This window comes from Cercospora beticola, chromosome 2, assembly GCF_033473495.1.
Source record: "Cercospora beticola chromosome 2, complete sequence".
Taxonomy (NCBI): Eukaryota; Fungi; Ascomycota; class Dothideomycetes; order Mycosphaerellales; family Mycosphaerellaceae; genus Cercospora; species Cercospora beticola.
Window position 1 is genome coordinate 4,925,016 of NC_088936.1, and position 16,864 is coordinate 4,941,879.

The 16,864-nt window shown below is 51.8% G+C and overlaps 7 protein-coding genes across 7 annotated transcripts; 6 read left to right on the forward strand and 1 right to left on the reverse strand.

The window, feature by feature from the left end:
* Positions 1 to 38: 38 nt before the first annotated feature.
* On the forward strand, positions 39 to 3,086 carry RHO25_003879 (uncharacterized protein; the record flags this gene model as incomplete). Its single annotated transcript, XM_023599349.2, has 1 exon — positions 39 to 3,086. The coding sequence occupies one exon, from the start codon at positions 39 to 41 to the stop codon at positions 3,084 to 3,086; it is 3,048 nt and encodes a 1,015-aa protein (XP_023455579.1).
* Positions 3,087 to 5,336: 2,250 nt separating this feature from the next.
* RHO25_003880 (uncharacterized protein) lies at positions 5,337 to 7,733 on the reverse strand (the record flags this gene model as incomplete). Its single annotated transcript, XM_065602460.1, has 1 exon — positions 5,337 to 7,733. The coding sequence occupies one exon, from the start codon at positions 7,731 to 7,733 to the stop codon at positions 5,337 to 5,339; it is 2,397 nt and encodes a 798-aa protein (XP_065458532.1).
* Positions 7,734 to 8,197: 464 nt separating this feature from the next.
* On the forward strand, positions 8,198 to 9,725 carry RHO25_003881 (uncharacterized protein; the record flags this gene model as incomplete). The annotated part of the gene is made up of 3 exons (XM_065602461.1): positions 8,198 to 8,503; positions 8,560 to 9,305; positions 9,350 to 9,725. The coding sequence occupies 3 exons, from the start codon at positions 8,198 to 8,200 to the stop codon at positions 9,723 to 9,725; spliced, it is 1,428 nt and encodes a 475-aa protein (XP_065458533.1).
* Positions 9,726 to 10,279: 554 nt separating this feature from the next.
* Positions 10,280 to 10,480, forward strand: RHO25_003882 (uncharacterized protein; the record flags this gene model as incomplete). Its single annotated transcript, XM_065602462.1, has 1 exon — positions 10,280 to 10,480. One exon carries the CDS (start codon positions 10,280 to 10,282, stop codon positions 10,478 to 10,480), a length of 201 nt encoding a protein of 66 aa, XP_065458534.1.
* A 598-nt stretch (positions 10,481 to 11,078) lies between these two features.
* RHO25_003883 (uncharacterized protein) lies at positions 11,079 to 12,218 on the forward strand (the record flags this gene model as incomplete). Its single annotated transcript, XM_023599352.2, has 1 exon — positions 11,079 to 12,218. One exon carries the CDS (start codon positions 11,079 to 11,081, stop codon positions 12,216 to 12,218), a length of 1,140 nt encoding a protein of 379 aa, XP_023455582.1.
* A 1,024-nt stretch (positions 12,219 to 13,242) lies between these two features.
* On the forward strand, positions 13,243 to 14,526 carry RHO25_003884 (uncharacterized protein; the record flags this gene model as incomplete). The annotated part of the gene is made up of 4 exons (XM_065602463.1): positions 13,243 to 13,634; positions 13,687 to 13,847; positions 13,899 to 13,978; positions 14,032 to 14,526. 4 exons carry the CDS (start codon positions 13,243 to 13,245, stop codon positions 14,524 to 14,526), a joined length of 1,128 nt encoding a protein of 375 aa, XP_065458535.1.
* A 254-nt stretch (positions 14,527 to 14,780) lies between these two features.
* Positions 14,781 to 16,438, forward strand: RHO25_003885 (uncharacterized protein; the record flags this gene model as incomplete). The annotated part of the gene is made up of 2 exons (XM_023599354.1): positions 14,781 to 14,935; positions 14,983 to 16,438. 2 exons carry the CDS (start codon positions 14,781 to 14,783, stop codon positions 16,436 to 16,438), a joined length of 1,611 nt encoding a protein of 536 aa, XP_023455580.1.
* Between the last annotated feature and the right edge of the window lie 426 nt (positions 16,439 to 16,864).

Consider the following 16,864-nt stretch of genomic DNA (forward strand, 5'->3'; position numbering starts at 1 on the left):
TGCAGTAGCAGTGCTGACAATAATGGCCTGCAGGCAGCATGAATTGGGCAGCATTTGGAGCTGCGATAGCCCTGCTCGGCTCTACAGACGCCAAGATCTACGAGACTAGATTCAATGGCACCACCTGGGACGATGAAGCTTGGAGAATCACGACTACAAATCTGGACCAAGGCCATTATCAGTCGCGCATGTCCTTGGCCAATGGCTACTTGGGTATCAACTTAGCAGCAGTTGGTCCATTCTTCGATGTTGACGAGCCAGTCAATGGAGACAACATTCAAGGATGGCCTCTCTTCGACCGCAGGCAAACTTTCGCCACCATTGCTGGATTTTGGGATTCTCAGCCAACGACGAATGGAACGAACTTTGAATGGCTCAATCAATATGGCGGCGAAAGTGTAATCTCAGGCGTACCGCATTGGGCTGGTCTCCATGTGAAGGTGGGAGACGACTTGCTGGATGCGACTGTGCCACCTGAGCAGATCTCTAACTTCAGCTCGACTTTGGACGTCAAAAATGGAGTCATGTACTGGAACTATACGTGGACACCCAGCACTGGCTCGGCGATCGATGTCGAGTATTCGATGTTCGTACACAAGCTGCATGTAAACCAAGCCGTTGTGCAACTTCAGCTCACAGCTCAAGAAGATACCAGCGCGACCGTCATAGACCTCTTGCAGGGCGACTGTGCTGTCAGGTCTACGCCTGTAGAGACCGGATCTTATCCTGTGTGGCCTGTCATCTGGTCTGCTGTTAGCCCTAATGGCATTCAAAATGTCACAGCCTGGATTTTCTCTACTCTTGTTGGAGATGACTCGTGTAACGCGTCGAGCAGGAAGAACATTACGGATAGCGCTGTTCTGGGCAGCAACAGTTCCTCGATTGCGCAGTCCGTGGAAGTGTCTGTTTCTGGAAGAACCCCTTCTGTCATCACAAAGTTCGTGGGTGGGGCTTCTAGCGATGCATTCGCTGATGCAGCTTCCACCGCCTTGAACGCATCTTGGGAGGGCGCTGGGGCTGGTTTCGACACTCTCTACAAGTCTCATGTGAAGGAGTGGAACCATGTCTTGACGAAAGACAGTGTGGACGACTTCCGAGATGTCAAGGGGGACCTGCCGGACGACGAAGATGTTCAAGAACTCCAGATCACAGCAATCACGAACCCATTCCAATTGCTGCAGAACACCGTCAGCTCGAATGCTCTTGCGGCTGCAGGAAACAACACCAAGCTTGTGTCCAACAGCATCTCAGTCTGTGGTCTCGGATCGTCTTGCTACGCCGGCCTTGTTTTCTGGGATACTGAAGTATGGATGCAGCCTGGGCTTGTTGTCGCGTTTCCGGACGCTGCCAAGCAGATTGCACAATACCGCGTGGAGAGAGGGCCACAAGCACATCAAAACATTCTGACTGCTTACCAATCTAGCCAGAATGAGACTGGCAAGTTCTCACCTAACGGTGTTGCTTATCCGTGGACAAGCGGGCGATATGGCAATTGTACAGGCACTGGCCCATGTTTCGACTACCAGTACCATCTCAATGGTGACATCGGACTGGAATTTACGAACTACTGGATCACGACCGGCGATACTGATTACTTCAGAAACGAGCTATTCCCCATATATGAAGCCATCGCACAGCTTTACGCGGACTTGGTAACGTTCAACGAGACAACTGGACTGTACGAGCTCTATAACGCAACAGACCCTGACGAGTACGCCAACTTCCAGAATAATGTGGGATTCACGCTGGTTTTGATGCAAAGTCATCTCAACGAGACCAACGCCATTCGTGAGAGATTCGGCATTGAACCTAATGCTACTTGGGCGAACATCTCCGACTTGATCACGATTCCGGTCAATGAAGAGGCCAACATTATTCTCGAGTACTCGACACAGAATGGTAGCATTGTGGTCAAGCAGGCTGATATCGTTCTGATTGATGACTTTCTTCAATGGCCAAACCCGTATACTCTGAGCAACCTGGATTATTATGCTGCTGCTCAGTCGCCAGACGGCCCTGCCATGACATATGGAGTGTTCAGCATCGTTGCGAATCGCGAATCGCCATCTGGCTGTTCGTCGTATACTTACGACCTGTACGGCTCGAAGCCTTATACCAGAGGACCCTGGTTCCAATTCAGCGAACAGCTCATTGACGACTGGACACTGAATGGTGGAACGCATCCTGCGTTTCCCTTCCTGACGGGCGTGGGAGGAGCAAACCGAGTCGCGGTCTTTGGGTACCTTGGACTGCGCCTGATGGTCGATAAGCTCAATATCGATCCTTCGCTACCACCACAGATTCCACAGCTGGCGTACAGGACGATCTACTGGCAAGGCTGGCCAGTGAAAGCATTCTCCAACCAAACTCACACCACATTGACCCGAAGCGGCGAGCCTCTTTCCACCGCCAATGGCACATTTTCGAATACACCTATCCCAGTCACCGTCAGCATATCTGGCACGAAAGTCTACGAACTGCATCCGAACTCCTCAATCACGATTGTAAATCGTCAAATTGGACTCAACAAAACCTGGGCTGGCAACATTGCTCAATGTCAACCCGCCGCATCTGAACAAGACTACGAGCCCGGCCAATTTCCACTCAGCGCAGTCGACGGAGCAGTCAGCACCAAATGGCAACCCTCACTCGCAAACACAACATCCTCACTTACCGTCGAGCTCCCACAGCCTTTCGTCCCAATTACCGAGATCCGCTTCGATTGGGCACAAGCACCGCCTACAGGCTACCGTGTCACTTTCCACAACCTATCTGATACTTCTGAGGTTCCGCCTTTGGAAGTTACGAGCAGTGATAATGTGGAAGTGAGCAATCCTTACGATCCTGCTGTTGAAGATGTCATCAGGAGCTATTCATCGAACACGACGAATGTGACACTTGATCAGCCTGTCTGGAGCGCGAGATATGCGACATTGGAGATTTCGGGGAGTCATGCCAATGATGGAACGGCCAATGAGAAGAACGGGACTGGAGCAAGTGTGGCGGAGTTCGCGGTTATTGCTGCTGCTGTAGATGGAGGGGAAGATAATATTGCGGCAAGGAGTGAGAGGGCTTGGGCACTTTGAGGCTCGTTATGTGCGTGGAGGGAAGTAACAAGCAATTAACCAATCTGTGCACCAATCGATCGATTCTCTTTCCATTGCTTCGAAATGTACCTACGCGAGTATGTAAGAACCAAACGTGTGATTGGGTAAGCTTTCTCGAAGCAAGCAAAGCAAAAGCAGCCCACCAAGAGCAAAACAATCGCTCGCAGCTCGTGCATGCGCGACAACATCACATCAGCGAGACTGCTTCAGGCTCAATGTGTACCAAGTTGCTTCGTGTACAGACCGGCGTCACTAGAAATTGACGACTCACGGTATTTACCACTAGACTATGAACGACTGTTCGAAGAGCGTGATTGGACAGAGCAGTATGTAGCCCAATAGGGTGGACTGAAGCACTGATGTTGACAATTGGCTCAGGTCAATTGTACTTGTAGAGATGATCGATCTGAGCTTAGCAGATGAGAAGAAGGCTCTGCTGGACCAGTAAACAGGTGAGAAAGCGAGAGCATCGAATATTAGCAACAGCTAGTCTACCATTGTAGTACTGGAAGTGTGCGCTTCCCACCACAGCGTAGCTGATTTGCTTGAACACGCCCGAGCTGCGAACGATCTCTGCGTGCTTCATTTACGCGCTCTGATAGTATCCCAGGAGACCCTGACGCTTCTAGTGAGCTAAATCGCCGCTATCCATCCCCGGATACAATCATATCAACATCCTGCTTGCAGAATAAGACCAACAGTAAGCAGCCCGAGCACCACGCCTTTTCCAATACCAAACTTCCGTGGCTCCGCTCCAGAAGAAGTCGAACTCGGCATAGCAGGCTGCGTGCTCGTCTGCGATTCAATAGGTCCATTCAATGCGGGATCAGAGCAGAGCATGCTTGGCGTATATCGTGGATCTTGATTTCGCTGAAGACAATTCGAAAATTTGTTCAACGCTCGCGCCACCGGATCCGGGAAACCAGTCTCGAGCACTACATTGCACCATAAGTAACAGTCTGGCTTGAAATTGAATGTGGCATTGCCGTTGTTGGATTCGGCACAACAGGCAGCCATTCTCTTTGCCCTGTAAGGGGGATGTGAGTACAATTGCCTCGTGAAAGGGTTTATGGTGAGTTGCAACTTGCCCATTCTGGACAATGCAATATGGCGCATCGCTACCGACTACAGGTATACCGCCAGATTTGCATTGGTATGTCGGCGAGTCTGTCAAATTCTGCATTGCAGGCTGAACGCCGCCGAGTGTAGATTGCATAGTGTGATACTGTGGCACAATTTCTCTTTCAAGTAAAACCAGAGGGTGTCACGAGAAGTGTGTAGAACTTGGGTGACAGTGATGAGGGCAGACCAAAAGAGAAACTGTGGAAGTCCACTACCTCATATTGGCGGTGGCCTTGGGTAATATCGAGCTGAAATCGGACTACGGCTATGCTATGCATGCAAAGCTCATCTGTAGGATCGACTACAGAAACAGGCCGCACACTACGGCACGGCCTGTCGAGCGCTTTGCCATTCTCGAGAAATACATTGCAGCAGTGACAGAGCGATGTCTCTGAAAGTGTCGTGGGATTCGGCAGAATCATCCGCTACGCCTCAATTGTGCTTGGCATATGCATGAGAGAGCAGAAGGATGCTCAAGCTTCAACCAAAAGCGGCGTAGAGCTGGAGGCACGAAAGATCGACAACCCAAACTGTGCGAAGTGCTCTTGGCGTTTCCGTGACATGAGACTCTTGCAGGCGGAAAAGTTATTACATTGCAAGCTGCATCTGGAAGATGCTGGCAAAAGCCTTGCCACGATCCAGTGCAACGTTGCCTGCACAAGCATGAAGATGAAGCCTTGTCGTTCGAACAGCAAGCTGTACGACACTTCAGAATGCGTGAATTAGCACAGCCTGTGCCACTGCAAATGACCAATTTGATGCATATTCGAAGCTTGTTGAAACTTTGCTGTCCCCGCACGGAGGCCATAGGCTACGTGCGGCGCTTAGTCGACCGCAGGATGTCTCCTTGCGGCACAGCAGGTCATGGGCAGAAACTTCAGTGACGCAATTTTCTTTCGTATAGATTAATGCACAATTTTTGACGTTCGATTCGTTTCCGAGAATTGCTTGCGCCTGCTTGGGGGGCCGATTGACTGGCACGGAGTAGTTACGTCGAATTCGTTGGCTCCCTTGTCTCGAGTAGGTGTTCGGGCAGATTGAGAAGATAGCCAGTCTGTTGAGGGAGTGGTATGTAGCCCGGGCGCAGTTTTCCTGACCGTGGGCCATTTACAGTAGCGTAATCCAGCCAAGATTATCGATCAGCCTCTGCATCTCGTGATCGATGCCAGCGTCGGACGCAAATCCTTCGTCGCTGCTGCCATCGTCTTCTGGAGAGTCTAATTTAAAAGACCCATCTCCGAAATCGGGTTCTCCATCAATGTCTCCCATCTCACTCATTCTCTCGTCCGAGTTCCACAGGTCGAGGACAGTCATTTCCGGCGGCTCCCGACTCCGAGCAGACCATCTCACGTTGGCCGAATCATTCGTTGGACCTCTAGTTTCGTGACAATCGCCTCCCACCATCCTTTTGAGAGTATGATTGTGTGTATAAGCATCTCCGATCAATGTGTATTTTCTCTCGCCGGCGGCTCTGACGACGAAAGGATATGGTGCGCCGCTGATGAGGCAGATTTTGTCTCCTTGTTCGGTCTCCTGCGGCACCCAACCTATGTCTACGTCTCCATTATCACTGGTGAAACGACACAGTAGTCGATATCGATCCAGCTCCTGCAAGGGACGCATGTTTGGGTCCAGTTGTCTTGACTCTATGTAGAGTATCAAGAATAACAAGTCTCGTGACAACATCTCCGTTTCGTTCACATTCCCGATACCGGGCCATGACTGAGCTAGAGACTGCTGTAACGACACGTAGTCTGGGCTCGATAGCGCCTCCCTTGCGGCAGAGTCTGTTAAGTCAATTTTCCTATCGTATAGTCGACAAAAGAGTAGGTCATGGAAGTCGGCAACCGCATCGAACGTGCGAGAGCTCGACCCTTGCCTTGCGAATGCGAGACATCGACCATACCAAGACACGATCATGGGCACGGCTTGTGTGCCGAAATTGCGTGGCTCTGTATCGCTTGTACTGGGCCAGTAGGACTCTGGAAGAATATGGTCCACTTTACCACATATTCGGCCGCGGACCTCCAGAATGGAGCCACTGTGATCACCAAGTCTCCATTCGAATTTTTCATAGGCAGCGCGGAATTGTGTGAGATGTTTGCGAGTGTCTCTTGTATAGAGGAGTGCTTTCGATGTCGTCTGTTCAGTCAAGCGGTGAAGATCGGGCACCCAGCTTGGGTCGTGTCCGACGTTGGCAGCTCTTTCTTCAGTTCCGACGAATGCTAATGGAGCCCAGGGCATGAACTCCCAGTCGAGAATATCGTGCTCGTAGTCCTCAAAGTCATCGCCTTTCCCGACAGTAGAACGCAGACGGCGTGTTCTGGCGACAACGTACTTGATATCCATGAAGACACAGACCAGTCGGCGAAAAACCTCTGCAGGCGCCAAAGTATAGTCTGGCTGAAGGCTGGGGTGGTCGATCTCCATGCAACTTCGAAGTGCAAACACTCGGTCTCGGGCATCCGAACAGTTCCTGTCCAGGAAAGTGCAGTATGCTAGCCAGAAGGTCTGTAAAACGAAGCTCTCGTAGCTGTGCTGGCTCAGTCTAAGCGCGCACGCATAGAGTTCTTGTGTACGTCTTGTTGAGACTCCCAGTAAAGGGCGCTTCTCCTCGGACCTGGCCACTGCCCGGAAGACCTCCGTGAGCCAAGAAAAGTCTTGGAAGTACATTCGATGAGGTCCGCAACACACGATGGTTCTCTCGGACCTGCCATCTACGTCCACCACGAGCTGAACTTCTTGCAGTACCCATAAGCGTGTGAACCAGGATCGAGTGGTGATCTCCGCAGCATTAAGCAACGCCTGTACGGCGATAGAACGATGTTCGAGGGTGAAACACGTAGAACAGCAAGAGCAGCGAGCATTTTCTTGGAGCTTGTCGTTGAGTAATTTGACCGCCGTGTCGAGACCTTCTGAAGTTGTTGTGTCCAGTGTTTTGAAGCGGGGGTTGTCCGAATGGATGTTGCCAGCCGCAAATGCTAGCGTGTCGGCTTCACAAGCGGTTCCAAGCCAGATCAATGTCCTGCTAGCTTGCTGATAGATTTGTGCCATCATAGCAACTTGCACGCCTTTCTCAAGGTCATCAGCTTGACTAATGCACAAGGCATCTGCCCATAGTCTGCGAATGCTGTCAGTTCGTCGAAAGTGCCGTAGAGCATTATACAGTGATGTTGTTAAGCGCAGTGTCACGTCAGAGCCACCAATACATATCTCGTGCGGGAAGACTGGTTCTCCCCATACGTATGAGATAGCCTCATAGCCTTCGTGTGCTCGGTGGCCACTTTTCGCAACCAGTGTTGGGTTCAAGGATATCACATCGAATGAAGCACGCAATGGTGAGTCCCATGGTCCGGGGTCGAGACAAAGCACGCGTATATGATGCGGAGGAAGAGCTTGGTATGGCTCATAGCTGTGTGAGAGAATGGAAGCCGACTGTGAAGTACTATCGACGCGTTGGCGCTTCTTGCGGTGCTGGACTGGAGCGTCATACTCGCTTTGCATTCTACGTTTGGCAGATTGAATTCCGAGGTCCGAAAGAACGTCGATGTTTTGGTATGTTGAAGAGTTGATGCAAGAAGCAGCGCGTGGAGATTGCCAACAGTGCACCCTGCTTACATAATCTCATAGGACGCGTTCCGCTCCCGCTCCATTCTTTCCCTTCTCTTGCCTCTGCTTCCTCCTTCAAACGAATTCGAGCAGCTCAACAAGATGTACCGCGAGGTGCCGTGCAATGCAATCTTGCAATCGCCATGGTCTTGATTTTGGAGTTCCCAGAGACATCACCAAGAAGAACCGAGGCTGGCGTCCCCATGGTGACTCCAGACGCGTCTCCGGGCCACCGCGCCGAAGCGCGTCGTGAAGGATAAGTAAATTGCGACCACTTCACCCAGGTTTGATGTTCTTCTGTCTCTTGTTCCTATCCTCATATTCTTGATCGTATTTACAAATCTGACAGCATCGAAATCATGAATCCTGCAGCAAAGAGGCAGAGGACAGACGACGCAGATGGCGTTGGCACGAATCCGCACGCGTCCGCACAGCACCAGCAAGTTCCTTACGGTAGCAGTGGCATACCCGGACAGACATATCAGACATATGTTCCCCGATATAGCGACGCTCCCATTGCTGGCGGGCCATATACGGTGGCCAATACTTACTACCACCCACCGCATCAGTACGCTCCCATTTATATGCCTCCACCACGGCCCAGCCAAATGTATTATCCAAACCCGATCCCAGACGGCATCACGGTACCCCGCATTGAGGAACTGGTCAGTGCAATAGATTGGACAGTTTGGAGCAGATCCTTCTGCAGCTCGCGCAACAGGACACTAGTGGTCTTGTGCAGTCCACACTGGTCAATCATTACGTTCAGCAAGCGTTCGAAGAACAGTCAGAAATCATCGACTTTGATCACTTGAGTAAAAGGGCATGGCATGCCATCAACTCCCAGTATGCTGGAATGAGCGGAAGCAAGCAATACGATAGGTCGTGGGATGTGACACGCGATGTCGTGGAATGCATCGAAAGCATCCGAGGGCAGGTCAAAGAGTTCAGTTCTTTTGACACTAAGGTAAATGCTCTGGAAACACTAAGAAAGATCGCGAAGACGATTTTGCTGTCAGGCGACGTTATCGGGCACGAAGTCAGGCAGCACTTCCAGTGTGAAAGTGCCTTCAGTGAAGCCGTCGCAGAGATCCTTGACAGCATGTCCGAAGATGAATGCGTGGCTGCTGGTCAAAACGTGTCAGAAGTTGGGAAAGGTACGCTTCTGGAGAAGCTGGAATGGGTTTGTGCAGAGGCAGAGGACCACTGCCTGGAAGACCTTGATGTGAGCGAAGCTTGTGCACGGCTTCGATACGATGATCCTGACGAAGTCACGGATGAGGAGTATGAGAAAGAGGATGAGGGCGGAGGGGACGACCAAGATGAAGAAGAAGACGAAGACGAGAATCAGGAAGACTATGAAAGAGAGATGAAGGATCCACCGGAGGAGACGATGGACGAAGCAACGCATCAGACGAGGACGAGGAACCGGCTCACCCCTCTCAATTCGCAGCTTGCGCTCATAAAGTCGAACATATATTGTACTCCAAATACTCCCACTTGAACGACAGGCAACAGCATGAAAAGTCTTTCGACGCCGCTGGGGAGATTGGAGTGCAGATTGCGCTGATACGTGAGCTTGCAGAAGCTACAGATTACGGCTATGCCAAGGAAATGGCACTGGACGCTCTTGTCAATATTGGCAACTTGATCCTTATGGCAGAAGGGAGCGTTGTGGCCAAGGAGATCAGAGCGCAGTTATCACACGTTCAAATCATACCGGAGCTAATTCTTTCCATTGTGAGATCGATCTCAGAAAGCGACCGCAAGGCGATAGGCAAAGAAGGACGCCTCACAGAAGATCTCACCAGACTGATTGCAGTGGCAAAGGGTCGTGCCGTCACCGTGTATGATTGCCTAGGCCAGGCCATTGAGATGCTATCCTGAGCGTGATAGCTTGAAGAAAAAGCAGCGAATCTGGTTGTAAGCGCACTTTATTGCAATCGGCAAATGCATGCAGACCTTCGAAATTACAACTGTCAGACTGGATCTCCTTCGTCAGCAACACCGAGGCCCAGAAAAAGCTGAAACCAACCGGTCCTAGTGCGCGATATATGCATATCTCGCACTTCTCACCGATGTCCGGAAGAACTTTGAACGCGCACGAGCGGCACATGAACTCCAAGCGTTTCTCGATCCACGAACCAACCCGCGAACTGTGCGATTCCGCCATTCTTAGCACTGCAATCGTGCGTGTCGAGTCTTTTGCAAGATTGCAAGATCCGTCTTGGTCCGGTTGTTGGCCATGGCCGACCTCGGTGTGTTCGGAGGATCTCCGACTTCACCTCCTTCCCAGCACACGTCACAAGCCAGCCTGTAAATATATATGGCAGCGGACGCCTGGGGTTTGCGGATTCAACCAAGACGCTCACTCTATCTCTTAATTATATTGTGTTCCAGTTCGTCGGATTCTTGACCATTCTGTTCCATTTACCGCCAAGATGCCTCTCCTTGCGAAACGCTTCTCTATCACGAACTTCTTCATTGCGACCACGGCACTGGGCTTCCAAGTCTTCGTACTCTATCCATGGCACAACAAACTCGATGACGACTTTACGGAGCTGAAGCGGGAGAATGTCAGGCTGTTGCAGAGCGTCGAGCAGAGATTAGCTCAAATGAAAGAGAAGCCAGCGGCAACCTGAGCCGGTCAGCAGGAGAGGGGAAAAACACAGAACATTAGAAGAAGAACCAGTATGTCAACAGCATACCCCATGTACTTGGGTTCAGCACAGCTCACATGCACAAGTACAGCTAGATTCGCAGCGATATACCATCTCCGGAACAACAGACCGAAGAGCTGCATTATGCCAGGCGTTGGGTCAATTTGCGCATCGGAAAGTTGGCTCATATATCCATCAACAAGCAGAAGTGTGCAGCGTAATCGCACGTTGGACGTGCAGGTGCCGGAACAGAAGAGCAGCACTACCCGAACGACACAACGGTGAATGGGTACAACATTTCTCGAGTCGATCTAGCGGTGAAGTGAATGAAGAAGAACAAAGCAGTGATGCTCTCCTGCGAACATTGGTGAACGACTCAATTGCGGCCCTATCATCTTGCTTGAAGAATATGTATTGTTCACCAATCTCTGCACCTTCTCTCCTTCAACTTTAGAAACGCATCGCCAGCACTGACTACGGCATACACAAAATTTCACAGCACTCTCGACTGCTGTAACAAGTCTTAGCAGCATCCTCATCCACTGTAACAAGTGTCAACAATCCAATCCTCTACGAAAGCATGGCAGACACTGCGGCAAATGAGAACGAAACCCGGCGTGTCGACATTACTGCAGATGGCGACCTCATTCTAGTCATCGCCGACAGCTTCGAGTTGCGCGTGCACTCATTCATACTCAAGACCAACTCGCCAGTATTCAATGTTATGCTAGGACCACATTGGCTCGAGGGCCAATCGCTCGCCAATATTAGCAGCACGACACCGGGAACACTCAAGCTCCCTGACGACGACTCGGAGGCAATGAAGTATCTCTGCTTGATGCTGCACAACCGCCACGACGAGCTTATGATACCTCCGAGCCACACGCTGTTGCTGGAAATTGCGAAAGCCGCTGATAAGTACCGTTGCATTTCGAGCACGCGCCTGATTTTCGAGTTGTGGATCTCACGACTTGCGAACCTCAAATACTATGAAATCGAGTACAGCCACCTCGCTACTGCATACATCCTCGAAGACGCCGCAGTATTCGAGGACCTTTCTCGACAAGTGCTCATGAAAGCCAGTCCCCATGAATTCCGCACATTCTGCAAGAGCGCAAATGGCGGCGATGATTTCGGCATCGTCGCTGCATTCATGCTTCGCTACGCTCTTCTTCGCAACATCGTGGTCGGAGGCGTCGACCGTATGGTCGAAGAAATGTGCAAGCTCCTCGGACCAGACATGAAACACTACGTCGATAACATCCCAGGCATCACAGACGAAGACGCAAAGCAATTCGTCCGCCGCCGTCGCGGAGGGCTACCAAAATTCTGCGACTACTACCAAAAAATGACAGGTGAACACCTCGCTCTGTTCGCCGAAGCTCGCATTTGGCCGAACTGTCGTGCTGAGGGCCTTGAAAGCCTTATTCAAAAGCTGAAGCACTTCAAGTTGCCTGAGATTCATTTCGATGATGGGCAATGCATGAGAGAGGATTTCTGGGAGGACAATTGGTTCATTTCCGATCTGCCACCTGCTTTGGCTGCTCTGAAAGCTATTGCGGATCACGTGGACACTGCGCTTTGTGTTCACTGCGTGAGATCGGCCGATGGGGCTGGTTGCGCGGAACATCAGGGTCTGCGTGTCATTCCGAGTCTCAGCAAGCAGACGCTCATGACGGTCCATCTTGAGCAGGTGAGGTTTGAGTATGGAGATTTGTGAACCATCGGAAAAGCGATTGCTGTCACGATCAAAATGCAGCCTGGGTGATAAGCAGCCGCAATTTGCAAGACTGATAGCCGCGCAGATGGCTGCAGTCGCTGGTCAAGGTGCAGAGATGAGCAGTGCGAAGAATTGAGTACCTTGAGTGGAGGTCGAGGCATGCCCACACTGTCAGAGGCACGAACGCAAGCTGATAGATATTGTAGACGTAAAGCTGTGCAGACGTAACTTGATTCACTTCGCTTCCCACGAGACATTTCAAAACTACCCGATCGTGCCGATCTTGCCGTTTATTTATTGTTGTGTAGCAAAGCCGATGCATGATGTGTGCCTGCTTTGCTTCGCTTCAGACAGCTGCTACTTCCAAGTCAGCCCAGAAAGAGCGACTTCCAAGAGCAGTCTCGCCATATGGTGTTAGGTAGCTGCTGGTACGTTCACGTCCTCCTGTTCCTGGTCTCTCACTCACATTGGGCAGTCTCCGCAGCGTTCACGACAGATCTAGGCACCTCCATGAGGGGGGCACTTTCTGGGGGCATACAACATGCAAGAAGCAGCGGTCAGAGCAGGAGACTTGTCAACCGCAAAAGAGTACTCTGGGATGTGCAGAAGCCCCGAAAATATTCTTCAAGAACAATCTCTGGCCTGATCTGGTCACCAGTAAAAGGTCCCAAATTTCAGACTCCCGAAACCGTCGCACTCTATACGCTCGAAGCAGAGTCAGAGCGGCATGGAGCAAAGCACTGCAACACTCAATTGGAATGAAGATACGTAGGATCTTTACCAACGAGTTCAAGGGCAGCCGCTTGACGTTTCCAGCTCGTCCAAGTAAGCCATTCACTTTCGACGCGTGTTCCAATCTGCGCCTGCGCGGCTCTGGGCCTCAAAAGCTCTTCGCCTTTCGATCTTTCGCCGAGCACTTGCAACGCAACCAGGGAGCTCTCACTGACACTGAACTCGAGCACGGAACAACAACTTCTCCTCTTCCAGGGATTCAAGGTCGAAAACAGCAGCTGCACACCTCGTGATGCCTCCAGTTGATCTCCCAAAGGTGGAAATTGCCACTGACGGCGACCTCATCATAACTGTCAACAGTCAAATTGAGTTGCTGGTGCAATCACAATTCCTCACGACGCTCTCGCCTGCCTTCCGAGCTATGCTTGGATCAGAATGGCTTCGAGGACAGTCACTCCTCTTCATTAGCGCCGCAATACCAGGGAGACTAAACCTTCCAGACGATGAAGCTGAGGCCATGAAACTGCTTTTCCTTGTTTTGCACAATCAGAACGATCGACTGCCTTTTCTTCCTACGCCGAAGAACTTTCTCGACCTTGCGAAAGCTGCCCAGAAGGTAGGTGTCGACGACAAGCACAATATGGCCATGGACGGAACGGTATTCACGATTAATAAAGTACGAATGTATCCCGGCCACCAGGACCGCGCTTACCTTGTGCTGCACGCGAGTACCCAGGACTGGCACCGAATACGAGCACCTTGCGGCCACATACATCTTAGATGAGCCACTTCGCTTCGAACTATTCTCCAGGAACATTGTTCTCCGCCGGGATAGCATCTATATTCGGCAGATGTGCAAGAAAGTGATTGACTCAGGCGACGAATTTGGTCTTGGTGGTGAGCAAAGTTCCTCCTGCATCAGGAGCCACCAGTTACTGATTTCAGCAGCCATCCTTCTTTCGCGCCATCAAGTGGCTCACAAGCTCATTGCGGGTGGAATCTCCTACATGGTCGAGGAGATGGTCAAGGTCTGTTTCGTCCTGGAGAAGAGCATGCGAACTTAGTACTGATACCCAAATAGCTGACAGGCAGCCACCATGACTACCCAATTGTCGATAACTTCCAACTTGCCGACCAAGATCCCCCACCGGGACCCTGCCGCTACTACCAAGATGCCGTCAGCTATCACTTGAGACTCCTCACAGATATTCGACTGTGGCCAGAAGGCTGTCGCACAGAGAGTCTCACCACAGTTCGCCGTCGGCTCAAAGTGCGGAAAGCAGCACCAAACCCACTGCCAGGCTATCACGGAGGACGTTTGTGCTGTGAAGTGCATCATGACAACTGGTTCGAGCGCCACTACGAGCCAGGCATGAAAGCTCTGCATAAGATGGGGCAGGATTTGAATATCAAGATGTGTTTGGACTGCTTGAAGTCGCCTAGCGGTCTGTACAACGGATGGTGTAGAATTGGATTGAATCATAGGCGCAAGATCATTCCGGATCCGCCTGCGAGTGCGACTTCGGAGATCAGAGACTACCTGGCGCAGATGAGGCAGGAATTGGGAGATATTTAGTGGTGGTATTGTCAGCCTGGGTGATTGTTGTTCGATTGAGGAGTATGGCAGATAATACGAGAACAGATAATTACGCCAGCATTCTGAAGTAGAGCTGGCAATGAGAGACTTCGAGAGTGAACGAGACAATACGCACGAGCTGCCTTAGCGCGTTTGTTTACCCCAGCCACCAGCCATTTCCTTCACATAAATACATCACAACAACAACACTTTTCTCTGTTCACCGGTATCTGACCACGCTCGACTTTTCCACCATGGCGCACAGCGATCGCGCAGCTAAACGACAGAAGAAGATGCCGGAACTACAGATAGACACGACGACGCAGCAGAGTCCTGGCCTCATCGTCGACATTTGTATCAACGGCGACGCGGTGCTTGTCGTTCAAGGCATTGCAGGAATACCGCAGTCGTAAGTCTGATGCGACTCAGATTCATACTGCCCACTAACAACTGCAGTGTCGGCATCCGAGTCTCGTCCAACGCGCTCACCATCGCGAGCCCGGTCTTCCGCCGCCTTCTCGCACCTCCTGGCGGCCTCGCGCCACCAACGCCTGCACCGGGAAACGAAGAACTTCCGCAGCCACGAGAAGTCCACCTGGAGAACGAAGATGGCGACGCGCTCTTCCTGCTCCTCAACGTCCTCCACCTGCGAAACGATGCTCTCCCAACGCGACTCCAGCCGGATATGCTCGTCCGCTTCGTCGCCACCTGCGCCCGCTTCGAATGCCTCATTGCCGCCGGCCGCGCAGCCTCTCAATGGCTCGACTACATCTACACCAAACTCCAAAAATCCACCCGAACCTCGCGCAACAGCCTCTCCTCCGCTTTCCCACCACCAACACCCTCCGGCACCGCCCCACCAACAACTCCCTTCTCCGCCAGTCCGGCTCCCAACGACACCCAATCCCTCTTCCAGCTCATCGAAGCCAGTCTAATCCTCAACGACGCCCTCTTCTTCACCCGCTTCACAACCCACTTCATCCTCACCCAACCCATCCTCACCGACCCCAAAACCCAAACAACCTCTCCAACCCAACGCCCACTCTTCCACGCCCTCAAACGCCGCCAACGAGAAGCCATCCAAGACCTCCGAATCGACTTCGACCTCCTCATCGATCCCCTCGCGGAAACAATGTCCGAAGACGCAAAACACTACGTCGACTTAGCTCCCGGCGAAAGACCCGACTTCAACCAGCTCGGTAACCCCGGGTACGTCTCACAGGATATTTGCACGATCGATAATGAGAATGGAACGGATCTTCTCTCTGCTCTCCGAGACGCAAATCTCTGGCCTGGAATTCGTTGGCCTCTCCTCATGAATTCTACCGATCCAACTCCATCCGCGCGCTCGCAGACAGGAAGCGTCGTAGCCGCAGTGGAGAGATTCCGAGTCCCGGACGCGGATACAAGAGACTCGTGTTTTTGGTGTATGCACGTGGAAGATAAATTCGCGACGGCGTTGGGTTTGGTGAGAATGATGCATAAGGATCGGATGTGGGGGTTGTGCTTGGACTGCTATCGCGCTGAGGGAGGTGTGAATGATTCTGGGAATTGCAGAGTGGAACATTACAAGGCGGTGGTCAAGGAAGGTGCTGCGAGGTTGCAGGTTTTGGGTGCTGCTGGACCGCAAGCCACTGCTGTTGGTAGGACGATGAGCCAAGGAGCGCCGTTGGCTTCGAATATGGCCACTGGTCCTGCTGGCGATGGCGGTGGTGCGATGCAGAGTCAAGGAGGACCGCCGGCTTCGAATGTGGCAATGCAGGGCGGTGGTGTTGGTGGTGCGGCGCCGGTACAAGGTGGGCCTTCGTCTACGAACATGGTGATGCTGGGCGGTGGATTTGGTACAAATGGGCAAAATGGAGGCCAAGCTGCAGGAGCAGGAGCTGGAAGCATGAATACCACGAGTGGCTGATCAGCGATTGCGTGATTGACTCTGCCAAAAGTCAGAATGGTGTAATACTACAGACTGTTCATACCATATCCAATGTTCTGTCTCTCACAACATCCTCCACACTGGCGGCTCCCTTATTCTTCCAAAAACACAGCTCCTCTCCACATCACCGAACTCGATACTCTGTCCTCGCCCACACCAGAAACTCCTCCTAAGTATTCTGGTCAAATTTCTTACCCGTGAGGAACTGCTGCAAACGCAGCCAATTCGGGTCCTCAGACGACCGTCGAGCATGTGCCAAGCGCACATGCTTCAGCAGCGCGAGATGGGGTCGCAGAGTTTCACGAAAGTATACCGTGTACATGCATGGAAAAGAGGGGATAATCGGAAGAGTCCACGTTTGCAAGGGGCAACGAAGGGGTTGGCGCGGCGTCGTTCGTACTCCAT